This window comes from Pelodiscus sinensis, chromosome 6 (genome assembly GCF_052426305.1).
Source record: "Pelodiscus sinensis isolate ZL-2025 chromosome 6, ASM5242630v1, whole genome shotgun sequence".
In the NCBI taxonomy this organism is placed as follows: domain Eukaryota; kingdom Metazoa; phylum Chordata; order Testudines; family Trionychidae; genus Pelodiscus; species Pelodiscus sinensis.
Genome location: NC_143057.1, coordinates 12,639,818 through 12,667,107, shown reverse-complemented (window position 1 = coordinate 12,667,107; position 27,290 = coordinate 12,639,818). Strand labels below are relative to the sequence as shown.

The following is a 27,290-nucleotide window of genomic DNA, read 5'->3' as shown; positions in this document are numbered from 1 at the left end:
TACTGACCCTGTCTAGGTTCTCTTTTCAGCTGATGCATAATTCTTCACTGGCCATCTTAAGTTCAGTTGTCTATCACATCAAGGGCTTGCCGAACCTTGCAAATGACTGCCCATGTCATGTCAAATTAATTTACATCTCTGTCAGCATCTCATTTTGTGTCAACACACTCGCTGACATCACAGTGCTCCAAAGTCCACCCTCCAGTCTACTGTGGAATGAACCTGTTTGACCTGTTCTAATCATCAAAACAGTTCAATCTTAATCTCCGTTTGGTACAACAATAATGCAAAAAACTTGCCCTTGGTGTTTTATTAATGTGAAGGATTATGCTTTCAGCAATGTATCAGAAAGCATTTTATCTAAGCTATACTAGCTGTTACATTTGCATGTGAATTTCAATACCCATCATTTCACATGCAGAAACGACCCCAGAGAAAGCAGGGACAACATTCATCATGCTATACTGCTCTGTCACTGGGAGGAAACCAGGAGAGTATTCCTATTCCACTTCATCTATATTCTCATCATCCAATTTTCTTGCTTTGGTGGATCCCTTCGCTTCATGCTTTGCAATTCTTTGACTACATGTGCCCCACAGAATCTATTTTACAGATAAATAATGGCATCTATAAGGGTGATAGTTAAGGACTGCGTTTCTCCTACTGACTGCTTGACTCCTGTATGTAGATTGTAAGATCTTTGGAATGTGTAAGCACAACACTTAGCATAATGAGGTCTTGGTCTTGGCTGGAGCTTCTAGGCACTCCTGGGCTATGTCTACACTGGCGGGTTCTTGCGCAAGAACCGCCTTTCTTCCGCAGAGTGTCCACACTGCCCACCCACTCTTACACAAGAAGATTTACAGTAAAGCGTGGCAAGAGAGGGCTTCTTGCACAAGAACTATGCTCTTTTCTAACAGGTGTAAGCTCTCTTGTGCAACAGCTCTTGCGCAAGAGGGCAGTGTGGACGCGCAGCAGGGGTTTCTTGTACAAGAACGTCCTATGGCTAAAATGGCCATCAGAGCTTTCTTGAGCAAGGCAGTGTCCACACTGCCATGGATGCTCTTGTGCAAAAGCACAGGGCAGTGTGGACGTGTTCTTGTGCAAGAATTCTTACACAAGAATCCTTGAGCAAGATGTTCTTCCACAAGAACCCTCTAGTGTAGACATAGCCCTGTAATGCAATTAACAATGATCCTGGAATGTTTTCATCCCCCTTTTGTAAAATGCTGAGCATTCTCCAATCCACTGATGCCAATGGGACTTAAGAGCTCTCAGTATTTTGCGGGATCAGGCTGTTGCTTACTTTGGGGTGGCAGTGCTTTTTAGCATGTTGGTGACATCAAAGCTCACAGAGCTGATCAAAGGCATAACCAAAAATACACACAGATCCTTCTGTGTATTGACTTTACCAGCAAGGACCCAGCTGTGGCAATGAGCTTCATGTGGGTAGACCCCGTGTGGGTCTTCACCTAGGTACAGCTGTACTGAGCTCATTGCAGGACTGGGACCTACAACTGCAAAAGCCTGTTCTGCTCTTGCTCTCCAGATGGCAAAAGAAACTACTGAGCCTGAAAGTGCTTCGACATTTGGATGGTTTACAAAAGGAGACAAATAATGTTTCTTTGTTTTATGAGGTCCAAAGAGTCAGGCTGAAGTAAATGGGAAATTGTATATTGGGGAATATTTAGCAAGACAAGAGCCTCTAGGCTTCCATAACAATTGAAATTCTCTCCTGTATATTCCGAGAGGTGATGGCAGTTACCCAGGTTGAAGCAACCTGGAGGTGCTATAAAACTCTCCTGTAGGCAATTTGAGGCAGCCTAATGTATTTCAAAGCTTGCAGAATAAGCTAAAAATAAAGAGTGCTGTAATTCGATTGTTAATATCCCATTAAGTTTTATGAGCATGAGGGAGGAAGAAAAAATAAAAAAGGTTGCTTTGTGGGCTCTTTTGACAAAGCCTACAAAGTAGCAATAAACAGCTTGCCATTAAACTTAGAGACTATTTATAATACTTTTGTGATCCATCTCTCCTGCTCTTCTGCTTCATGGAAATATTAAATCAGTGGAAATTTGGGGGAAAGTGGATAGAGCTGATGTTCCTTTCTCTCTCTCTCTCTCACCTCCTCTGGAGACAGACTACAGCTATTAGAGGAAATGGCATTCCACACAATGAGAACACTTAAACCAGCACAGCTCCGAATGCTGGAGGATGGGGGTGGATAGGCCTGGAGTTCAAGAACAAATTGCAGGGCAACACATCCCAGTCCCATTTTTAAATAAGTAGGTATTTGCTTAAGATTTAACAAGTCAATCACTGTATGCTAATTGCTGTAAATGGTGGGAATTAAAAATGATAAAAGTGATACATCTAATTCCAAAATAATTAGCTTTAGTGACATGTTTGTACAGCATATATAAGGAATATGTTAATGAAAACCAGCCTACTCTGTGTAAGTATATAAGACTGTATGGTAATATAAGGCACTATTCTACAATGCTTTGCAGACAGCGGCTAATCAACTATGGTCATATTTTCAAAGGTTCCAAGCAGCTCCCACTGATTTTGGGTAAAGACCTCTCAAAATCAGGGCACTGGACCTCACCAATGGCTGTCAGGTACATATTTTTATCCCTGTTCTGCACATGGCAAAATAGAAAAAGAGAGGTTCAATGACTTCATCTAAAACATTGAAGGAGTCACGGACACTCAAATGTAGGAGTTCCTGGCTCCCAGGCTGATGTTCCATCCACTAGACTATACTGCCTTTCTTTGTCCTTCTCCATATCATATGCAACCAGGGTCTGACTCTGTTCTAGCTGTGGATGTGTGACACTGACTCTCTTAGTCACCAAGGGCAAGTCACTTAGCCTTTCTGAGATTATTTTCTCCACACAGGAAGTGAGAATAATGGTGTCATTATTGTGTGTATTACAATAGCAATTGTCTAAATGAGTTATGCTGAACTCTAAACAGGATTAAATGTGTATATATTGATGTTGGGAGGTGGGGTTCCCCCCACATAATTCAATGGGTTTTAGTTTCACAGGCAGTTTTGCAATGAAGCCAAAACTTGAGTATTATTATGTTGAACTATCAGAAAAGTCAGTGAATGTAAAATCCAAAGACTAAGAGAAGAAAAATGAGTCTGGTTTTGGGGGTGGGGAGAATATGGACATACTAGACTAAATAGACCTGTCCATCTTAAACCACTGTAAACTGTGTAATAATTTGTGTTATGACCAGCCATGAAGACTGAGTTTTACACTGTATGCCTGGACTAACCTTATCACTAGCCTTTAAGTTGGAAAGTCCAAGGGATGTGATTGATGCTGAATGAACAAGGTATCCTAGCTACTCCCTTCATCTTAGCCTTTTATCATTAGGACAGAATAGATTAGTGTTTGTTTTATAGCTCACACTGCCCTTTTGCTGCCCTCCTTGCACTGCCTCTGCAAATGAAAATGTCTCCACAGACAGAAAAATAAATGGACTTTCATTAACAGGCACTATGCTGATCTCACAGATTTATGCAGACTGGGTTGAAAAGGCAGCACACATGCATGCCTGGGGCAGTATTAATTGTGATCTGTCCTAAAGAGCTAGTCTTTATGCAGAGATCACTGAGTTTGCTTTGTCTCCTTTAAAACGTCAATTGATGCTGGGTGGGAGTTGCATCTGTTTCACCTGCCTAGGAAGGTACAGGCCTCTCAAATGGTGACTGCAACACGCCCATGGGTAGGAGCTCAGAAAGATGAAGGGGGTTAGATACAGAGCTCGATTGCTGCCTTTTTATTGCACCATGGAGTCTTGGGTTAGACCCCTTGCTAGAGTATTACTGGCATTGCTTGGCTTTATGCTGTGGGGGGCTGCAACAGCTTTGGTCTTTGGTGGAGCTTTTGTGATACTTACATACAAAAATTACAAATCCTTCTTTGAGGATTATTTCCTGCTTGTGCCAGGGTGGCTGGCTATTGTGTCTGCCTTTCTGTTGCTGCCCACTGGGGCTTTGGCCATCAGTATCCCCGCAAGAAACTCCCGCTACCAGCAGGGGACTTTCATGTACTTGCTGATTGTTCTGTTCTGCCTGGAAGCCTCTTCAGCAGTCTTGGCACATGTCTATTCTGTCAGCATAAGCTCTGAATTGGACCGCACTATGGGTCACCTCTTCCAGCAGTACAATGGGACTTATTCCCATCATCCTGGCAGTAGGGCCGTGGACATAATCCAGAGACAACTGCAGTGTTGCGGGGTCCACAACTACACAGACTGGCGAGAGTCAGCGGCTTCACAACACATCTCTGCTGGAAATATATGTGCTCCTGAAAGCTGCTGCAAAGAGACATACTCACATTGTACTGGTGACATGCGCCTGTCAGAGCAGCTCTTCCAGGAGGGTTGTCTAAGGAAGCTGGACTCTCGGCTGCAGTTTGTCATGGGCTATGTATTTTGGTGCTGTGTTGTTGTAGGTTGTTTGGAGGTGTTAGCTGCCATTAGCAATGGGACACTTATGAAGCAGAGGCCATTCCAAGACTTCCGAATTCTGGACTCTGCTACATTTTCATAGACTTAAGAAAGGGAAACTTGTTTGATCTTCTCCATGTCTGCTGAGGCTGTGGGTCAGCCCCAGTTAAACTGTACTGAATGCAGATTTATTTTTTTTTAAACACAAACCCATCCTAACCCACTGCTAACTTTCCCTGAATTGGAAAACCCTCTCTCAAATAATGATCAAGTCTTGGTTTTGATTTTATAAAACTGACATTAATAAATATCTTGTATTTGCAAATCTAATTTAGTTGGTAATTAAGCCAGAAAGAACAGATACACCTTGCAGTACATGCAAAACTGAAAAGGAAAAAAAGTCCACAGGTGTAGTGAGAGGCTTAATTTGGCTCTGGAAACCATCACTAGCTAAATCAATGGGACTAGCCATGACACTAAAGTTAAGAAGGTGCCTAAATGTTTGTCAGATCAGGGCCTAAATCATTACAATAAATCTGAAAACTGAATTGACCTCACTGGAGTCATAAAGCTTTAGCCAAGATTAGAAACAGTTCCTATTACTTAAGCATCAATTCAAACCAGCAGATTAATATCCTCAGTGTTTCACACCTGGCATTATGCCAAAGGCCCGAGAGAAAAGGATCAGCACAAGATTACTAGGATACACTTGTTTTACAAGCTAATGACATTCTAATATTTAAATTTTACTGTTCCAAAACCAACAGATCTGTAATAATACTGGGCTGCCAGGGTTGCTGCTAAGACATCTCCTTAGTGGTATTCATCAGAAATAGCAAACTGCATGGGTTATGAAATAGCTTTGTAGAGAAGGAGGGATTAAAGCAATAACAGAGCTAGTTAATGGTCTTTAAGCAACTGCAGAAGAACAGTGGGGGAGAAGGGGTGGGTGATAAGTCCAGCTGCTATGGAGCTGGTAATTTAACAAGTCCTCCAGTTTCCCTTCTGCTTAATTAAGAGTTTTTGAAATTTGTTGGGGCAAAACAAAAGATGAACTAGAGAAGGAAGAAAGAGTTTTAATCATACTAAATGATTATAGTTTTAAAAGATAACAAACTGTAGTTGGTAAATGACAGCACATTTTAAAGTGCATTATTGCAAAAAAAATCGGAGGAATATTTTTCTTAGACCACAACTGAAATAATTCAGTTGGGCCTCTATAAAAATGTGAAAAACTTTAAATGAAACATATCAAAGGGCTTATTCAAATCAAATCCCTTATCCTGCATATCCACAGTGAAACAAAATGGAGTGCAAGCATCTTTTGGGGAAGATGGAGCCACGGGAGCTTTCTCAGACTTGAAAAAAGGTAAATGGATGAGTTTTTAAGCAGTATAATAAAAAAATAAGAATAGTGCTCTTATAGTTTACTGTTGAGACATTACATGATGGAGTGATGTGCTTAGGAACCAGAGGAGACTCAGCTGTCATAGCCTCACATTATCTTAGCACAAAGACATGTTATGAAGTTTCAGTCATGTAATGAAAAGGGGATGATTCTACAGATAGTAGGAAAGTGGCCAATCTGGTTAGGAAATGAAGTTATTTGAAGCAATCAGGGGATAAACTGAGAGAGTGAAAATCTTCCTTTCCCCTCTCTCCCTGGTTTAAGGAACTTAGTTTCCCCCCAAGTCACTCATCATTCTTTCTCTCTTTGCTTGGGTAGTGAGGATTTATGGATGGGGATTTCCCCTGCTTCCTCCTGGTAAGTGGAGCAAGGGTATCACCTCTCACCTTGAAAAAGAGGCATCTAACATGGGAAGCTTTGTGTTTGTTTCTGCTCCCTTAGAGATAAACTGGTCTTTTGGCTTCCCCAGCCTTACAGTGGAGATATTATTTTAAAGAAATAAACAAAAAGGGATATAAACTTGTATTGGAACTTACTCTCCACAGTTGATTTCTGGAGCCTATTTAATAACACCATAAAAACATATATGGCTTTCTACGTAGAGTACAATCTATCCTGGTAGAATATAGGAATGGTGGCGAATGAGAGTAAGAGTGAACGGACTCCTATACATGAGGGCTACGTCTACATTGGCAAGATTTTGCCCAAATACTTTTAACGCAAGAGTTTTTGCGTTAAAGTATTTGTGCAAGAGAGCGTCTACACTGGCGCATGCTTTTGCACAAGAGATATGCTTTTGCGCAAAAGCATCTGTGCCAGTGTAGACGCTCTGTTGCACAAGAAAGCTCCAATGGCCATTTTATCCATCGGGCTTTCTTGCGCAAGAATTTCATGTTGCCTGTCTACACTGGCCTCTTGCGCAAGAACACTTGTGCAAGAGGGCTTGTTCCTGAGCGGGAGCATCATAGTTCTTGCGCATGAAGCACTGATTTCTTACATTAGAACGTCAGTGTTCTTGTGCAAGAACTCGTGACCAGTGTAGACAGGTGGCAAGCTTTTGTGCAAAAGCGGCCACTTTTGTGCAAAATCTTGCCAATGTAGACACAGCCGAGAAGATTATATAAAGTTAGGGTTACTAAGTAAATTATTATTTATATATTAAGAAATAAGTAATCTCAGGCTGAGAAGCTTTCAGTGAGAGATTACCAGTTTATAAACATTGGATATATCCAAGGAAATAGAACAGTTGTGTTCTTTTTATGTAGTTCCTCTGTGCAGATTCTGAGGGACTAACCTTTTCTCTAACAAAATGATTGAGGTAAATGTGAACAGTAAAAGAAGACACCCCATTCTCAAAGGGAAAGAAATAACAAAATTTAATTGACAGAAAAGACATCTTCTTTGATACCTAGCTAAACCTTCTTAATCCTCTTTCAGGCAGGATTGGCCTTTTATAAGAACCTTTTTCCCAGCAAACCTTTCTGGCAGAGACAGAAGTTCTAAGAGGTGGCCATTTTGAATTGCCTGTTTTTCACTGACTCTTTCACACCTTCCACTGGTGAGTACTTTTAACTGCTAATATTTCCTCTTCTGCTTTCTGAAATAATATGTTATTGCAGGGGGAATTCTGTCTTTTTAGATAGGTATTTTGTGCGGGGTTTTCCTCGTTCAAGAGACACTAACACTAGAAGTTGGTGTTGACCCTGTGGCAATAAATGTCTCTGCATTTATGAGAAATGTTAATACAAAATGCTAAAATGTACAGAGTGTAGAGGGGTTGGTGGAGCAATGGAAAATGTCCTACATGCTGTTACTGAAGTGGTGAAAATCACCTGAAATTGGTTTTCAAACAAAAGTTCTGGGCTTGATGCAAAAACTAGAGGGTGTGGTTCTCTGTTATGCAGGAGGTCAGACTAAATTATCTAAAAGGTCCATTTGAATCCACAAAAAACTCTGAGGTCTTAACACTTCAGCTGGGCAAGCTGCCTCCCCTAGGAATTTCCATGCAGCAGCTGCAGCTTTAGTAGGAAAACATCATGCCTGCACAGAAACACCATCAGGGACAGCCTTTGCCAAGATCCGGCAGCTGTCACTTCAAAAACCCAGAAGAATCCACATTTTGTACCACTATCCCATGGGTAACTGGATCATTTAAAGCAGCAGAATATTTTCTGAGAGGCTTTCAATGAGCAAGTAACGTGACAGTCAACGAGTTCACAACAGTTTGATGTTCAGTCACAGACTGAAGGGGGAGGATGAAGGTTTAGAATATGCTAATATTAAAATAAGATATTTAAGAAGTTCTAAAACCTGACGTCCTACTGGGTCCCCTTTTGTCTCTCTCTCTCTCTCTCTCTTTGTTTGTTTAAGAAGAGAGAACTTTTTTCAGAAAATCTATTGTTTGCCATTTACTGTGGCTTACTATGGAAACAAATACCCTTATCACAATCTACATAAAAACTAAAGTTAATTGAGAAATTCAATGCATGTGTTACTTTTGGTTTTATAGCTTGAGTGGGAGTTTGTATACAAGGTTGTGTTTTTTTTCCCCCCCCCCTTTTTCTGTGATGGTAAAACACAGTGGGATCCTGGTGCATGGCTGGGGCTCCTAGATTCTACTGAAATACAAATAAATAATCACAGGTGCACTGTAACTGTGTGTGAACTCATAATATGATATTTCAACTCAGGGATAACTGAAAGGTAAGGGCTGATGAGAGATCTTACCTACCGGTAACATATTTGCACAGCACTGACAAAACACTTGTTTTCCTTGGTATAAGAATGCATAAGTACTTTACATGGAATTGTTCACCTTGGATTTTAAGGGACCAACAAATACTTGTGCATGTGAATACCTTGACTAATGGAACTACTCACCCGATTCAAGCTACTCAGGTTTGTTAGTGTTTTCATTTCAACTACCTAATGCTCCACCAAAATTCCCAAATATTCACTGCTTCCAAGGAACTAATCTAAAATAAAGCACAATGGGAAGGGAAAAGTAAACAAATCAACACAAGGAAATTTGCAATTCTGCTTTTCCGAGTTAAGTGAATAACGAGTTGACCAATTTAGTGGGTTTTTTGAATGGAAGATTAGTCTTGTACTGAAGGCATGGGACTAGGAGTCCAAAGACTGGGGACTCCTTTAATGGCTTTTGACAAAACACAAATATGTTTCTGTGCTTCACAATCCCTACCTATCAAATGGGGAGAGTGGCTTCCCAATCTTGCAGAGGCAAGGAGGCTTCATGTGTTTGTGACATGCACAGACACTCTGGGTGAACATCACAGAAATGACTCTAACTATTTCTTTCTACTGGCAAATTTACAGCAAGCAGTCTTTTTTAAATCATGCTCTCTTGCTGGTATCTAGAAAAGCTCAATAATAAGGGAAGAAAAATAGACAGCACAAGAGACAACCCTATCTTGAAATAATATTGAAAAGCTTCTTACTGGTATTTGAAGCCAACTCATCAGCTCTTAGAACTTTACTAATTGCAGAGAAAAACTTAGGCTAGTAGGAAAACCACTAAGGTATTCAGATTGTGTATCCCTTTGAGTTTATGCCACTTCTAAATTTTTGTATGGATCCTTATGTGGGGAAACCTCTTGTAACATTTTGAGCGATTTTCATATACTGTATGTTGGTGTGTATTATGTTTAAAATATACGTGTGACTTCTCTGTGTACGTGCACGGATATTAAAGTTGTATTGAAAAAAATAAAAACACAATTATCTGACCTGTGCTAGTAAACAAGTATGAGGATTCTTTTGAGGCTTGCATAGAAGTTCACTGGGTGATAGGCAGAAATTGGCCACTGGGCAATAGAATTGCAATTTGTTTCTTACATGTACCTTTTTAATTAAAGAGACTTCATGTGATAGATGCTGATCACATGGAATGCTTGAGAGATTTACCTGCTCACAGGAAACTTCACATCTGTTGCTTCACCCTTTAAAATCTGCCAACAGGTGTCTCCTCTGATAACTATCAACAGATGCAGCAAGCATGCCTTTTTGATTAGGTTTGAAACTATTAATTTCTTATCAAGGCTTATTTGCTACCTCCTAAAAAGATTAACCAGAATTGAGCTTTGTTTATTACTGAACTTATGAAATCCAAATCTAAATTAATAAAAATGGGCTTTGATGCTTCATTGATGAACTGGAAAAAAAGTATTCTAACCACACCAGCTCAAAAACATCCTTTTGAAAGATGAAAGAAATCACTCAGCTCTGAGCAGTGTAGTATAACTCTTCAGGGTGGAAATTGGTGAACTATTATCTCCTAAAAGTTGCTGCATATATGTTAACCTGTACTAAGAACATAGATCTTTCATGGACGAAAGAGATTTGTATTGCTATTAGCTAATGCTGTCAGCTCTTCAATATATGATGCAGATCTTTCATTGACATGAACTGATGTAGAACTTGTCTACATGGGGAATAATGCTCTGGAATAATGCTGAGTGTAATTTAAAGCTCAATAGCTCTTCCAGAGTAGCTCCTCTTCTGGAGACACTTAGTCTGGAATAAATGGCGTGCCTTTTTCTGGTTTAGCTTAATCCTCTTCCAAAGTGCAGTAGCTATTCCAAAGCAACTATGCCAGTTAATTTCCCTGTGTCATCGTAACACTACTGGCAACAGTCATGTAAAGTAAACAAATCAATGCAAGGAAAGAAATTGCACCAGCTGAGGGTCTGGTCCTGTATCTCAAACTGACATTTGATATAGCCTTTTTTTTTCCTTGCTAAAAAGAGACATGAGTTTGATTGGTTGTTTTGCCACAGCTTTCCTGTGTGCCTTGGGCAAGTCACTTACAGCCAGAATTTTGAAGGAATTTAGAGCTCAGTGCCTCGTTTTTTTGGTAACTTCCATGAGGAGTCTAGCTGTATCTTTGAGTTCCAGAATTCCTTAAATCTGACCAGTAGTTTCCTTTTGTCTCAGTTGCCCACCTACCTCACAGGGATGTCCTGTGAATAAATAAATGAAACCCTAGCTTCCTGATCTGTACCCACTGATGTAACTGGAAGTTGCTAGATCCTCAGAACTTCTAAAAGCCAGGCCACCTCTTTAGGTACCTGGCTTTAACTACTCATTTTGAAAATCTCGGCTTCTAGTGTTCACAGGCCATTTCCAAGGCTCTGGTGGCTATGTTCTGCTATTGCTCATGCCTGTGTAAATGAACTGAGTTACACTTAGAGGAGGGGAGAAGCCAGGCTCGGGCTTCTAGTTTTGCAATATGATTCAAGTAAATTACAGAGAAGCAGCCTATTCTGTGGGCTGAGAGGAGGAGAGTGCCAGTTAAACGTCTTATTCAATTATGTCAAATGATCGACATTCATTAAACGAAGTAAAGTGAAATTAAATTACAGCAAGTAAGTGATTGCATTAGGTAAAGTGATGTTTTAAATTGGATAATGTGATCACCCTCCATTTATTACATTAAGTTCAGAATGTGGGATATCAATGCTGTTACTGAACCCTTGGAAAAACTCATGAAGGGAGCTGGCTCGTGAGAACAAGAATTAAACAGCTCTTCACTGATACTAGAGTACCCCACATACTTTGTGAGGCCCACAGATGGTAGGTCAGAAACTCCTGTTGCATCTCCTTTTTTCTGCCCATAAGTAAATGGGATGGATAGGCTAGCCCTGTGCTTTGGAGAGCCTAGGGCTAAGCCAACCTCATAACAGAATGAGCCCAGGCTATTCCACATAAAGAGCAGAAGGTGGTTGAACTAATGAGGAGTCAGGCTTAACTGATGATGAAGCCCAGCTGGGGAAAGAGCTGGAGCGATAGCCAGGCAGGCAGCTTGGAGCAGGGAGGGAGCCTGCATGAAGCAGGAAAGAAATGAAGTGACCTACAGGAAAGCATGTCATGGGCATCCCCTACAGGCTCTAAGGAATGGGGGCTACAAGCCCATTGCAAGGGTTATTGAGCCCAGCAGGAGGACTGCAGGCTAAACCTGGAAGACAAGCTGAGGAGCTGCCTGAGAGATGGGGGGGGGGGGAGGATTTGTGTTCATTAGTGCCCAAGCATTGGACTATTCTTCCCCTCAAGCCAGGATGAGACTCTTGATTTTAATGATCTTATCTGGAAGACCCACACCCAGGAAATGGCCTGGAACACAGTTTACCAGTCATGAATTGGACAAATAAAAGCCTGGGATGATCCTGCCAGGACTCAGATCTGTTGTTCTTCAACAATTTGAAGGTTAGGCCACTAAGTCCTCTCTCATTTAGAGTAAGATTTCCTCAACAACATTGTTTCCTTTGTGATTGTTCCTCCAGTTGCCACTACGTAAGGGACTCTCTTTTCATTCTGCTTTTATAATGGCAGTAATACTCAGCGAATGGAAGAAGAGAGCATTTTGTTTCAATATTTCCCAGTAAGAAATGGCAGGCAGACTTCAGGCATGTCACATATTGTGCTGGGTGCAGGGGGAAACTTACAACTCAGATTTTGTTGCTGGAAATGCAAGCTGGGATCCATGAGGTCTCAGCATTAGAAGCTCGTTCTCGGAATTCTGTGTTAGGGTTCATAAATACAGTAGACTTCCGATAATCCAGAACCTATGGGACCTACGTGGTGCCGGATTATCAAATATGCTGGACTATCAGGAGGTACTATAAGCTGCTTATATATATATACTGTATACAGTATATACTGTATATAAAGTGTTCTTAACCCTTTTTATTATACATACTGTATACAGTATACTGTAATATTTTAGGTTTTTTAAAGCCTTTTTTACCCTTTTTGCTCTGTTCAGCTGCTGCCGCTGTTACCTTGTGACTCATTTTTTGCTGAAGCTCACTCACTAGGCTCTTGCCATTTTGATGCTGGACTATCAGGAGTGCCGGACTATTGGATGCCGGACTATTGGAGTTTTACTGTACCAGAGCGTGTGGATGGGGTTTTCAAAAGCATCTTGATAGTTAGGAGAACAAGTTCCACTGAAGCCAGAGGGGGATTAATAAACTCGACACCATTCACTGACAGTGTTGTGTACAGAGAGGACTTAGTCCTTTGGTCTGTTTGGATATCACAGAGGCTGAGGACCACCTGCACTCATTCATGGACTTTTGCCTCCCAACATTCCTGTGAGAGACAATGGTACTATCTCCATTTTCCCAATGGTGCCTAGAGTGACAGGGTAGGTTAAGAGCAGTGGTGTAGGAACATTTTTTAAGAGTGGGAATGCTGAAACTCCCCCTTACCTCTATACTCCCCCCCTCTACTTCCCCACCGCAGCTGAGGCTGGCAGCAAAGCCCCTGTTCATGAAGAGCCTGCAGAAGGGCTTGCGACACACGAGGATGGAGCAAGGACGTTGGTGCACTAGTCTGGGAGCCCAGGAGTGCTGCAGCACCTCCTGCGCCTCCAGTACCTGTCTTGCCCAAGATCATGCTAGTATTCTGTGACTGAACTGGGAACACAAACCAGCTTCCCCGAGTCACTGTCCAGTGCCCTACTCACTAGATCATCCTTCCTCAGCAGAAAAGTGAAGGCAGGGAAGTCCTTCAAGCCAGAAAGATCTCTCATGAATAATTGAAGTGACATACTGGATTTCATAGAAAACTAGAACTGGAAGGGACCTCGAGAGCTCATCGAGTCCTAGAATCATAGAGCTGGAAGAGATCTCAGGAAGTCATCAAGTCCAGCCCCCTGCCCAAAGCAGGACCAATCCCAACTAAATCAACCCAGCCAGGGCTTTAAGCTGAGACTTAAAAACCTCTAGGGGTGGAGATTCCACCACCTCCCTAGGTAACCCATTCCAGTGCTTCACCACCCTCCTGTGAAATAGTTTTTCCTAATATCGAACCTAGACCTCCCCCACTGTAACTTGAGACCATTATTCCTTGTTCTGCCATCCGTCACTACTGTGAACAGCCTTTCTCCATCCTCTTTGGAACCTCTCTTCAGGAAGTTGAAGGCTGCTATCAAATCCCCCCCTCACTCTTCTCTTCTGCAGACTAAACAAACCCAAATCCTTCAGTCTCTCATCATAGGTCATGCTAGTTCCACGAGGAGTAACGGTAGTTCAAATTAGTCTAATTCGAACTACCTACTCCGTGCCGCGTGTAGCCGCGGGCACGGAGTCCGAACTACCGGGGATTTAAAAATGGTGGTGCCCGGCAAGATGCAAATGAAGCCCGGGATATTTAAATCCTGGGCTTCATTTGCAACTTCAATTGACTACATTAACCACCCTAGTTCGAACTAGGGTGGTAGTGTAGACATATCCAGAGAGAGCACTCTTCCTTTGACGTCCCTTACTCCTCGTACAATGAAGGTTACAGGAATTGATGTAAGAAGTCCTCCAGCTCAACATTATTTCGAGGTTCTGTTGAAATAACTGCTTGTAGTATAGACGCGGACTATGTTATTTCGGAATAACATTGCTGTGTGGACATACCCTCAGTTGATCTGCCTTGGAACACTTGGGGCCAAGTTGCCCTGGCTGGGGTTTGAACCTGGATAATGTTCCTATGCAGCAGCCATTTTACAATGCATTTTTACCTAAGAGGCAGCTGCATTTTCAGTGATTTTAACGTATATCTAACTGATTCATAGAAAAATCAATATGTCTGTTAAAGAGGAACAGAACATATATGAAAATCTAGAGTATGAAACTGTGACACCGGGGGGAATGAGGTAGGAACCCACCTGCATGTTTCTGATTGGAGAATGGGGGCTTAATTGTGTGGGAAAATGGTGAAAAATTATGGATTTTTTTAAAAATTAAACTCTTCCAGTAAAATGATATTTTAGTAATGCTATCATATATAGAGTAGCCCAATGTCTGTGACTCTGTAACGCTGAAATGCTGGCTGTTCCCTCTGGGCGGCACTCTTGCCTCCCTGGCTGTTTCCTCTGGGCGGCGCTGTTGCCTGAGTCATGTCCTTTGCCTCCCGCTGTGGCGTTCGGCTGACTTCTGCGCCGCTCAGCCGGGCTGCCACAGGGGAGCCCAAATGGCCGCTTGCTCCCCCATGGCGGCCTGGCTGAACGGTGCAGATGTCAGCCGAGCACCATGGTGAGAGGCGAAGGGGGGTGGGGCGATGACGTGCAGCATGACAGCAGCTCCAGGCCCTACCCCCTGGCCATGAACGTCACCTTCCTGCCCTCCTTCACCTTCCGCCGTGGTGCTTGGCTGACTTCTGCGCCCCTTAGCCGGGCCGCCGCATGGGAGCAAATGGCGCAAGCGGCTGTTCGGGCTCCGCGGTCCCCTGAGTGAGAGGCAGGAGGGGGAGGAGAAGAGAAAGAGAGAGACAGAGGGAGAGGCAGGAGGTGGAGGAGAGCTGAGGTGGGGGGGGGGAGGCAGTAGGAGGAAAAGAGAGAGACAGAGAGAGAGACCAGAGGCTCAGGAGAGAAGACTGATGTGGAAGAGAAACCTGAAAATCCCGTCTTATGATGGGCTAATTGGCTAGTTAACAATAATAGGTTTTAAAAAATCAGACCAAAGTGCTGGTAATTTTTTAAAACAGAAACATCCCTCCATCTAATATCACACTACAGTAATATCTAACTATAGACTACATTAACTTCAAATTTTTTAGGGTTTGACCAAGTTCTCAATGTTTTCTGGGAAGCATTTTAAAAAAATTACTGTGTGAAGCAGTTCCTGTCAATTTGAAGAAATATATATTGTTGAAATTTTTTACTCGCAGCATATTTACTCTTTCCTCCATCTACTTCCTAGAGGCTTATTAGCAAGTGGGTTGACACCTGTTTACAAAATGACTTGCAAGATATCTATAAGCTTTCAGGCAACGTTCATTGTATTAGATGGACAAGAAAAAAATATATTTGTAAATAAAAAATTCTTAGAAATATTAAAATGAAAACTAAGCTTAAGTGCTATCTATGAGGAAAATAAAAAATTACTGCTATTAGAGAAATATTTTAACGGTTTGAACAGTTACTCTCTTCTCCTCCATAAACATTTCTAGTCATTAATAGCCTCTGGTCTAATCATAGGATCAGAATATACTCACAGCAACAGATGACCTTAAATTAATCTTACGAACAGTTATTTCTATAATATGAATTCATTTGCTATGATGAATTTGCAGTGTCATGTTAAAATGCATAATAAAAATACCAGCATTGCTCTGCGATGATAAGGGACTATGATCGTACTGTATTAAAAGTCCATGTCCTGGTCTTATCGCCTTTACTGGCAAGTAATTTAGAGGTGTAGAGAGTGGGGAGGAGATGGGGGGTGGGTGGGGAGAGAAGAGGTGAATGACCAGCAGAGTCACATCAACAAAAGTAGATCAAATGTTCATGGGTTTGAAGGCCAAAAGGGGTATGTCTACACGACAGCGTTATTTCAAAATAGCTTATTTCGAAATAACGTGTCTAGATACAAAATGCGTTTCGAAATAGTGTTTTGCTATTTTGAAATAGCGCATCCACACTACTAGGGATGCTGAGTCGCATTTAAGGCCGGCTGGAACCAGTTCTGTCAGGGCATCAGGTCAGGAGTTACCTTGTGTGGCTGCTGCCTGAGACTATCTGAGACCTGTGCTTAAAGGGACCCCCTCCCCCCCCCCCCCTCCCGGCCCCAGACAGCCGTTGTAAGGTTTCCTTGCTTGCTTGCCTACCTTGCTGAGGGACAACAACACATTTTTTTTTCTCTGTGTGCTCTAGTTACCCTCGCTCAGGACACCCCAGCACTCTGCAGAATGGAGCCAAAGCTGCCCCTGGGCACTCCGGTGCTTCCTCTGGGCGTGTTGCTGTGAGCCTGGCAGCACATTCTACAGGCAGTAACAGTCTCCCTGGTGTGCCCCACTGGTGGGCTTGTGCCTCATTCCTCTCTCACATCCTTCCACTTACCCCTCCCTAACCCCCCCGTCCTGCTGTACAATAAAATACATGTATTTTCATGAACACAAACTCTCTTTATTTAATAAAACTTGGGGGGGGAATGAAACTGGTGAGACTGGGGAAAGGAGATGGGAGAGGGGAGAAGAGAGGGTGGGAGAGGGGAGGGGGAAACTTGGGAGGAGGCAGCTGGAAGGGGGAAGCAAGGGGAAAAAGAGGAAGGAGAATCTCAGGGTTCAGGGATGGGAGTTCTGCTGGACCAACTTGATTGCCATGCAAACCTGCTCCTGGGTTCGCATGTGGCCTTTGATGGCCAGGCTGGCAGTTATCCTGCCATAGACGGCCACATTCCTCCATCTAGTACAGAGATCATGGACCTTGGGGCATCCCCCCCAAACCTGAATAAGGTCCATGATCTCCACCCTGGACCAGGAAGGCAGCCACTTTCTCCAGGCCCTGGCAGGCTCCTGGGAACTAGCAGACTGGTCCTGGGGAGCGGTGGAGGGCTGGCTGGCACTGTCTGCCTGGCTCGTGATGGGGTCACTGGGTCAAGTGCAGTGACTGCTGGCTCTGGGCTGGCAGGCTTGGGGCTGGCAGGCTTGGAGCTGGCACAGGCACTGTGGCCAGAGTCTACCCCTTTAAGGGCTCCGGAGAGGGGGAGGGGGAGAGGGAGAGGAGTTTTCTTGGTTGTGCCCAGAGTGGCCACCAGGGCACCCTTGGAAGGACTGGAGGCTCCCTGTTTCAAAATAAGCGTCTACACAGCACTTACTTTGAAATAGCAATTTTGAAATTGGCACTATTCCTCATGGAATGAGGTTCACCAATTTTGAAATAAGCCCTCCGCTATTTCAATTTAATTTTGAAATAGCAGTTTGGCTGTGTAGACGCTGGTAAAGTTATTTCCAACCAACAGCTGTTATTTCGAAATAACTTTGCTGTGTAGACATACCCAACGGGCCTTATGATCATGCATAATACAGGCCAGTGAAATGCGGGTTTTGCTGGTATTACTACCCTGATCTGTCTTGGACTATCAGCAGTGTAATCCTGTGAGTATGAGAGTCAGAACCTATAACTGGCTTGAGTCCTTCATATTGGTGTATAGAGATCGCCATGCTCTAACCCTAAAGGAGAGCTCAGTTCCCTTCATGGCCCCATCCATGTAGAGGGGAGAGAGTAGCCCCAAATCCATAGGATAGCAAGTGGATATAGATGGCCCTTCAACAAGTTTTAGGCTTGAAATTAGATGAAGGTGTAGAGTGAAATGAGAGTGATGTTCTGGAGCAGGCTCCCAAAGGAAAGTGGGGGCTAATACCCTAACTGGCTTCAGTTGGTCTTGATAAATCGATGGAGGTGATGGCACGATAAGGTTGCATGTGGCTCTTCTGTGGCTGCTAACAGCAAATATCCCCACCGACCAGGAGCTGGGCACTAGATGGGGAGGGCTTTGAGTTACTATGATGCATTATTTCCAGCTGCCCAGCTCATAGATCTTGCCCATGTGCTCAGAGTCTAACTGACGGCCGTAACTGGGATTTGAAAGGAATTTCCCCTGAGGTCAGAGTGGCAGAGATCCTGGTGTTGGTCCCCTTCCTCAGCATGGGGCACAGGACACTTGCCGGTTTCAACAAGAGAAAATGGTAGATGCTCCGTAACATGAAGTGTGTATATCCTGTTTTGAAGTAAGAATAAGAGCCTCCGGAAAAGGGCACTTTTTCCGGAGGATCGGGGCCAGTCTAGACGCTCTTTTCCGGCTTTTTTAAAAGCCGGAAAAAAGCGGCGGACATTTTTATTTAAATGCCGCGGGGGATATTTAAATCCCCCGCAGATTTCCCTACGACGACTAGTGAAATTTACATGCCCCTTCCGGAAAAGGGGCCAGTGTAGACGTAGCCTGAGTGTTTGGGCCTGTAACCGAGGGGGTGAGGGGTTTGAGGTCTGCACTATACAGGATATCAGGCTGAATCGTCATGGTCTCTTCAGGTTTTAAAATGTGAGGAGAAGTAGCTCAGCCTGAGTTGGTTGGACAGCGGAGTCTTGTCGGGGACAGGGGCTTTTCTTGAAAAGGGGTTTCTTTGCAGAGGCATTCAGTGGTGCTGGAACTATTTTGGAGGTGGGGGTGATGAGCTGCACTCCCTTTGTAAGCCTGTTGAGATCAGATGGCCATCTCTGCCAGATTCCATTGCTGCAAATGGCCTCTGGTCCATCCAGTCCAGGAAAGTTGGCAATTCTCACACCCTTCCCTCGCCCCAGCTGGGGCCACAGTTGGGTTGGTGGTGGGACCCTGGGGCTGGTGGGCAGTGGCAGAGCCAGCAGGCAATGGGACCCCAGGGATGGAGGCTGATGGGGACAGCAGGGCCCATGGGGTGGGTTGGGAGAACCAGATGCAAACCCTGGGGGTGTTGCAGCTCCCCCCCCCCCCCCCCCGCACTCCTATTTCCTGTGTCTATGGATACATTTAGAGCAAGGATGGGCAGTAATTTTTCCCAGGGGGACACTCCAAGGTTTTGGAAAGTGGTTGAGGGCTGCACTCCTCTATGATATTAATGAAGGAGGTGTGGGTTCTGGGATGGAGGTTGGCTGCAGAAGGGAGCTTAGGGGTAAAGGGACTGGGGTGCAGGAAGGAGATTGGGGTCTGGGAGGGAGTTTGAGTGAAGGAGGGGGTTTGGGATGTGACCTAGGGCAGGATGGGGTTGTGACCTAATGCAGGGAACTGGGGTGCAGAAGTTTGGGTTGTGACCTAGGGTAGGAGAAGATTATAATCTGGGGCAGAGGATTGGGGTGACAGATGTGGGAGGGGCTATGGGTGCAGGAAGTGGCAGAGGGTTTGGGCATGTTGAGTCAGGGGTCTGAGGTTTGGAGACGGGAAGGGCTGGGGTGCCAGAGGCAGGCTCTGGCCAGGAGACTTACCAGCCAGCAGACCTGCCAGCCTGCTTGTAGAGTTTAAAACCTTGTAGACCAGCCAGCTAAATGCTTGTAGAGTTTAAAACCTTTCTCAGCCAGTCAACCTGCCTGCCCAGTGCCTGAACAGGCTGCAGGGCCAGGTGCTTGTGTGAATAACTGAGCTGGAGGGAAGAAGGGTCTATGTGGTGCTTCATATACTGACTTGTATTAAAAAAAGGCAACTTCTGTTGGCTAGTTTCTGGCCAGAAACCAGCCAACGGGATTGTGCTGTGGGCAAGGTAGAGCGTGAAGCCTTCCCTCGCTCCGCTTTGGGACTGCGCTTTTGAAACAGAAACAGCCTGGCAGCTGCTTTTTTAGCAGTGTGTGAGGCTGTGGGGCAAGTAGGGGAGCCTGCCTGGGGTTCCTCGCAATGCCTGCGGGCCGGATTCAGTGGCTTGGTAGGGCTGGATCCAGCCAATGGCCTGTATTTTGCCAGGCCTGATTTAGAGGGAAGATCTGGTGGCTCCACTGGAGATATTCTGCCAAGGAATGGGCCTAGAGTTACCAGGGCACAGGGGTTATACACAGATAGCTCTAATCCTCTTGCTGATCCCATAGCATGTGGTGTGGATCCTTGGTCATCCTCTTAAGGGAGTAGGAAATCTTGTTCGTGGAATACTCCCACCCATAAGCCTTATGCCATGGATTTCAAGTCTAAGCACATCTGTATCACTTGCTGTGTGTCTTTGAACAAATTACCTCCTGCCTCAGTTTCTCCATTGGAAAAGTGGAGGAAATAATTTGATAGTTGCTTCCTGGGGAAGTTAGGAGACTGAACATATTTTGGAGAAAGGCTTTGAGAGTTTCTTGGTACTTTAAATGCTCACTGAATATTACTTTTGCCCCATTTCCTCTGCAGTGCTGGTTATTTTCCAAACTAGCTTGCCATATGAGGAAAGAAGATTGCACTGAGCAAAGTAATTTGAGGGAAATAATTTAGCCAGTAGAAGGGATTTGGTAGGAGCCAAACAGAGCTGGGGAAGCACTTTGTGGAAAACTGATTTGACTGTTAATATCCCTTCTGTGCTCACTTCTCACCACTATTCTAGCACTGACTTTACTGGCAAGCATGTTCCTAGGCAGCGAATTTCATGCTCCGTGCCCTGAGCAGAGCTAGTTAAAAACTTTCCAAGAATGTTTTTGTTCCAGAAGATGTCTTTTTGTGAAAATTGAAAATGTCCATGGGAACATGCCACCTTTGATCGCAACTTCATTTAAAAATTAATCAAAATGCTTCATTTTGACAGTGTTGAAAGAGAACCTTTCAATATTTCCAGAAACAAATGGTAAGATTTTTCATTTCAAAATGGCTTTTGTTTTGAAATACATTATATTTTATATTTGTTTAAAAATAGTCAGAATTGAAATGGGAATGTTTTGATTGACCCATAATGAATATTTTAGAAAATTCTGTTTTCTAGGAAACTTTGAAATTTGTTTCCATTCCAAAAAGGAACAAAACACATTTTAAAATTGTAGAATTTCCTATAAAATGGAAATTCTTGCTCCCACGAAGCTCTAATCATGAATTGTCTCTCCAAAACCAGGATTCTCAGGGTCTCACCCATACAATGTCAGTATGTCTCTGAACAAAACCCAGACCTATTCAAAATTAAAGATGATCTAACTGCTGGGGCTGAGTCTGCTACAAATCAGGACCCAAGTCTGGCCCCTTTATGCAGGCGAACTTGACTAAACAAGAAAATGGCACTTTAAAAAGAGCCATCCAGTTGCACTAGTGATAGCTGCATTGGAAGCCCTTGTATAACCATCCTGTTCCAGCACCCATACTCAGGTAGGCAGATTTAACATGGAAACAGCCATCTAAGATACTTGTACGGCTCCTAGTACACAATTAACTTCCTATAGTTGCCTCTCCTAACACATCTGTGAGGTAGGGAAGTGCTATTGTTCTTATTTTAGAGATGGGTGACTGAGGCACAGAAATGAAGGGAGAAATTTTTAAAGGTTTATAAGTACTAACTCCTGTAGAAACCGCCGGCAGATAGGCACCTTGAAAAATCTGTCCCTGCCTGACCTGCCAAAGCTCCTACAGGAAATCTGGGGCAAAGCAGGGAACTGTGCACAAGTCTCTGGAGTGTTAAACTAATGCTCCAACCACTGAAGCATCCTTCATTAAATTTTCTCAGGTGAAGTCTAGTGAATGTACTGAGAACAGCCAGGCTGTGTCTATACTGGCAAGTTTTTCCGCAAAAGCACTTGCTTTTGCGGAAAAACTTGCCAGCTGTCTACCCTGGCCGCTTGAATTTCCGCAAGAACACTGACGATCTCATGTAAGATTGTCAGTGTTCTTGCGGAAATACTGTGCTGCTCCCTTTCAGGCAAAAGCCAGTGTAGACAACGCAGTATTGTTTTGCGCAAAAAAGCCCCGATCACGAAAATGGCGATTGGGGCTTTCTTGCGCAAAAGCACATCTAGATTGGCATGGACACTTTTCCGCAAAAAGTGCTTTTGCGGAAAAGCATCCATGCCAATCTAGATGCTCTTTCCGCAAATGCTTTTAACGGAAAATCTTTTCCGATAAAAGCATTTGCGGAAAATCATGCCAGTCTAGACATAGCCCCAGAGCGTAGTAGAGCAAAATTGGTGCTAATGATGAGGAACATCTCGTGTGAGAGCCGTTCCTCATGTACCAGGATTTAGAGTTGTTTTATCCGAACATCTGAAACCCAGGACCATCCTTATCCATGCACAGTGTGGATGGCACCTGAAAATTTGGGGCACCAGTGGGTCTTAATGTTTAGCCACCTACTTCTTCCAGTACCTGTCCCATGGCATCCCTTCATTTGGGGAGGATATTTAACTTAAGTGAAAAAATCTGCCAGACTTATTTGCAGAACACTGAACCTGTGAAAGAGCCATCCAAGTGGTAATGGCACCTTTTAACAGGCATTTGCCAAGTTCAGGTATACAGTGTCTGTGTCTAAATCTACTGAATTAATCTACAGGACCTTAGTTTAAAATGTACTTTAAATATTGCATTAGTGCGTTGCTGAAGATTATAAAATCACATTTCCAAAAAATCATCCCTCCACCCCAGCTGCCAGCAGGCACTGGGATATCAGTTTAATAGTACTGCATAGGGCCCCTTTAATCTTAAGAAAGGCCCTGCTCAACCCCTGAAGAAAATACTAAATTTTCTGAGGGTAATAAAAGCCCATGTCATGGAAAAATCTGTTTGTCATTATGTCCATTTGCTCCAATGTCACATTGTCCTTTAATAATACCATTAGCGCACAATTGGTCTGACCAGAAAGCAATCAGGTACTAGGACACAGTGACTATCTGTGATTTGTTGACGATACTGTATCTGCTATTAGACCAGCTGCTGGCAACAGTAAATAACCATGCACATACTGCTTTCAAAAGCAGGGCACCTAGAACTGGCACATATCGTGAGAGGAAGATTAGGCAAACATCAGCAAAGTTCTTAATTTTATTTTGTTCTTTTTTATTTCTTTTTTGGTGAAGGGAGGAAAGAGAATTTTTCATGTTTCTTCATTAAAACTGACTTTTCACCCAGCATTAGGGGAAACTCCAGGGAAACAACCTTTCCCCGCCCTTAATTAATCCAGAGAATGAACACAGAGGTGACTAGACAGATGGGATATAATTTGAGTTTGGTAGAATTGTCATCATCCTACTTTAATTAGTGTTATAGGATGCCTCTCTCTTCAGATATAAGTAGATATGACAAAGATATGTTTCACATTTTCAAGAGGGTAATTAAACTGCCACATGCTCAAATCAATATACATACAGCCCTGATTAAAAAGTTGAATCTCCAGAAACAATGATGGATGAGCTTTTAATGCGCATGGGTATTGGAGAATACAGTGAGAGGGGAAGGCTGAGAAGTAAATAGCTCGCGTTCTTATCTTACATAAAAGTATGTGCCGTTATTAAAATTAAAGGATGAAAATATCGATGTAGGGGCGGAGGCTGAAGCAGAGCTAATTCATAAAATATAATTTAATGCAATTTTTAATTATAAAGATAGGCAAGAGAGGTGAGCTTGGAAGTACCAGTAATCAAAAGACCTTGCAGTGCCATTGGTAGACTGGCTTTTATTATGTCCCACATGGATATGTATAAAATCCTCCTACTGGTTATCAGAGGGACTGTTCCTTTTGGTAGGCTGAGACCTGTGGGTTTTTTTGGAGCCCTGTTTTGTGAGCTTTGACTAGAGATAGGCCCAAAGCAAACCCAAATTCTTATCCCCTTGAACTGAATTCTAATTCAATCTTGGACCTTACATGCATGCAATTGGTGGATGTTTCTGATATCAGTCTGGAGTTGTGATCCTAACTGGAAGAATAGCTTGTGGCAAACTGGGGAATGGTTTATTTCCAATCTGTACTGTAAATATTGAGTTTTGTTACAGAAATAAAACATCCTGTAGGCTGTGTCTAGACTACATGGCTCCGTCAATGGAGCCATGTAAATTAGTTTATTCGGCAGAGTCAAAGAAGTGGGGATTTAAATAATCCCCACTTCATTAAAATAAAAACGGCCGCCATGCTGTGTCGACGATCAGCTGATCCGACACAGCGCGGCAGTCTAGACGCGGATCTGTGAGCTGGGGAAGCCTTTGCCAACCGATCCCTTATGCCTCGTGAAATGAGGTTAACAGGATCGGTCGGCAAAGGCTTCCCCAGCCGACAGATCCGCGTCTAGACTGCCGTGCTGTGTCGGATCAGCAGATCGTTGGGACAGTGCGGTGGCCATGTTTATTTTAATGAAGTGGGGATTATCTAAATCCCCGCTTATTTGACTATTCCGAATAAACTAATTTACATGGCTCCATCAATGGAGCCATGTAGTCTAGACACACCCGTAGTGTTTCAGTTTGATTCAGCCATAGTCAAATGAGTTTTGGGGGTCACTAAAAGATATGTTTACACAGGAAAGAAAACTCCATGTCCAGCCAGTGCCAGCTAACTCTGGCTCTGGTTACAGAGCTCTCTCTTTGTTGTGTAGACTTCTGGGTTCAGTCTGTAGCCTGGGCTCAGGATCCTCCCACCCCTCAGGGTCCTAGAACAGGGGTGAGGAAGCTTTTTTAGGATTGGGGGCTGCTGGCCCATAGAAAAATCAGTCGGAGCCAGGGACTGCGGGAAGGCTATGTGTGTGTGTGTGGTTGGGTGGGGGGGGTGGAGTGCCAATGCACGCTCTCCAATGCTGGGGAGTCCCTAAGCCTTGGGGGCCAGATGCAGGTTCCCCACCCACGTAGACATTAGGCTCCAGTCTGATCCCAGAAATCCACATAGCAACAAAACAGCTCTGCAATCTAAGCCCCACAAGCCTGATTTGGCTGGCATGGGCCTTCTGTGCTGTGTAGACAAACCGTGAAGAGTGCAGCATATCCCGGAGAGAGAGCTTTTCCTTGACATAAATCATCTGGTTGCTGAGAGAAGGGACGGAAGATTTTTAAAAGTTCTTGTAAGTGCTCAATAACCATGTGAAATACATGGTCAAGTCTGCTGGCTGCATCCTCACCAACAGCCATGGCCGTGTGATGGTTTTAATTCTTCTCCATAGGCCAGATGGAACAGAACTTTATCCTTAACCGAATCAGAGGAAATAGTCTTAGGACACAGGAAGGGACTAGGGATGATGTAAGGTGCCAGGGTGACTGCATGTGGCCATTACCAACTGTGTACGCCTTCATGAGGAGGAGGAAGCATCTCCGTGCTTATTCTTGTGTTCTGCGAGAGCAAGGGAAATGAGACAGGCCTAGTGTTGTCTGGGGAAAAAAATCCCTCATTTTAGAGAGAGCTCCATCTGCCTATTTGGGCAGTGTGCTTCTGCATGGCTGCAAAGACACTATGCAGCCAGAGTCATCGGAGAGCTTGGTGATGGCTCAAAGCTCTGAATCGCTGCAGCTCTCAGCTCTAGAAGACCTGGTTCTTTGGCCAAGTTTGCCAGAGTAGAGCCTGAAGAGGAAAGGGGCTCTTCATGCACCATTTTAAAGATATGAATTTCTGGCCACAGTGGAAAACGCACCTGTGGCACATGACACACAGCGAAGGAGATCTGCAGGAGGGAAAAGGTATGCACTTGAATGAATAAACCTCTCAAGGCAGCTGTTTTCTTTTTTACAAAAGATGGAGTATTGGGTTGCTGTTGAATCACACTGTTTCCATCCAACCTATCTGTTTAGGAAGTTGCCACCATTTGATGCACACTGAAGGGACAGAGGCCAATTGCTGCTACTGTCTGTGGGCTGTAGCAGTAAGTGAAACTGATAACACCAGCTGTGCTCTGAGTGTGGGCTACTCCTATGCAAGCTCCCTAACCTAGCTCTACCAGTGCAGTCCACCCCTAAATCTGCATCATCTCTGCCTTAGCCAGTAATGGGCCTCTTGATCAGTAAGCTGTCAACCATACCTAATTGGCTCCACCTCCCCTACCCCCACATACTTAGGATGCCTCCAGCCTCTCTTTACTTATGAACTAATTTAGGATTTGAACCCACGTGCCTGGAGACGTCCATGTTGAATTGTGTGGTGACTTTTATTAGGCTAATTTCTATTTCAGAGCACAAGTCTTGGATGCCTGGCTTCATGACCCCCTCTGGTAAACAACCTCCTAATTTATTTATTTGTTTGCTATTTGCCAAACAATACGAATAGTCACATTCTGTTGGCACTAAGTATCTTGGCGCTTGACATGTGAGAGCAGAATAGAAAACAATGTCTATTAAAACTTGGATCTAGATTTTAAAAAAAATTAAGCAGGGTAGTAACTCTTTGCCACCTGCCTGAAAGAGAACTGGCAACTTTACCATTCAGCTGGCAGACTTTCCCTTCTATTTGCTGGTACTTTGATTGTGATTTATTCTCCCCTGAATAAATACCCTCCCTGTTATGATCACTGAGTCATTTCATTTTTTGGAAGATAGAAATCATTCATTTCCTGCCTATGGAAACTGAAGAAACAATACATGACAATTATGGCTGGCTGAGCTGGTTGATTATGAGATTAATTATTGTCTGGGTAATGGAGCCTAGTAGGTTTAGGTTTCTAGCTATAGTAACATGGGACAGTTTGTCTGGGAAGAAGGGGACTCCTGATTTGTCATCCTATACTGAAATAAACTTGCTAGAACTTAGAAACTTAGAGCTCAAAACTAATATGGTTGTAGTGATTTAAGCTGGGGTTTTGGGGAGGGAATATAGGGTGTAATGTAGATCTGTGTGAATTTTTTTGGTTCATTATCAGTTTCAAAAAGTGGAAAATAATAATTTTGGGTCAGACCAAAACTAGAAATTTCTCTGTTTTTTTAAGCAAACTGAAAACTCTTGTATCAAACTAAAGGTTTTGTTTCAACTGTATCAAAATATTTTATTTTTGTTTTGACCATTTTCAATCATTTTCTCTACTATAATTCAAAAAATGTTTGAAGGAGTCATTGAAAAACTGCAAAATGAAAACTATTTCATTTTGTCAATGTAAAATGAAACGTCTTGATTTTTTTCAGAGACTTGGTATTTGTATATAAAGAATTTGGCAAAACACACACATGCACACAGACACAAAACATGTTTTGGTGCTGACCAGACTTCATTTTTGCTTCCACCCTCTCCAATTCTATATATTTAAAAAAAATTGGGG

At 43.4% G+C, this 27,290-nt stretch overlaps 1 protein-coding gene and 1 long non-coding RNA gene across 2 annotated transcripts in view; both read left to right on the top strand.

Annotated features, from left to right (window-relative positions):
* LOC112545795 (uncharacterized) overlaps positions 1-16,734 on the top strand; it is a 47,386-nt gene extending 30,652 nt beyond the window's left edge. Inside the window, exons 2-4 of the long non-coding RNA XR_016349984.1 lie at positions 5,765-5,836; positions 7,313-7,433; positions 16,539-16,734. This is a non-coding gene — a long non-coding RNA (uncharacterized LOC112545795). The remainder of the gene's footprint in view (positions 1-5,764; positions 5,837-7,312; positions 7,434-16,538) is intronic.
* On the top strand, positions 3,625-5,037 carry LOC142830029 (tetraspanin-3-like). The gene has a single exon (XM_075932882.2). It carries the CDS (start codon positions 3,758-3,760, stop codon positions 4,568-4,570), a length of 813 nt encoding a protein of 270 aa, XP_075788997.1. The 5' UTR covers positions 3,625-3,757; the 3' UTR covers positions 4,571-5,037.
* Positions 16,735-27,290: the final 10,556 nt, after the last annotated feature.

What these genes read in the sequence shown, in the direction of transcription:
- LOC142830029 (XM_075932882.2), top strand. Translation starts at nt 3,758, where the DNA reads ATGAAGGGGGTTAGATACAGAGCTCGATTGCTGCCTTTTTATTGCACC.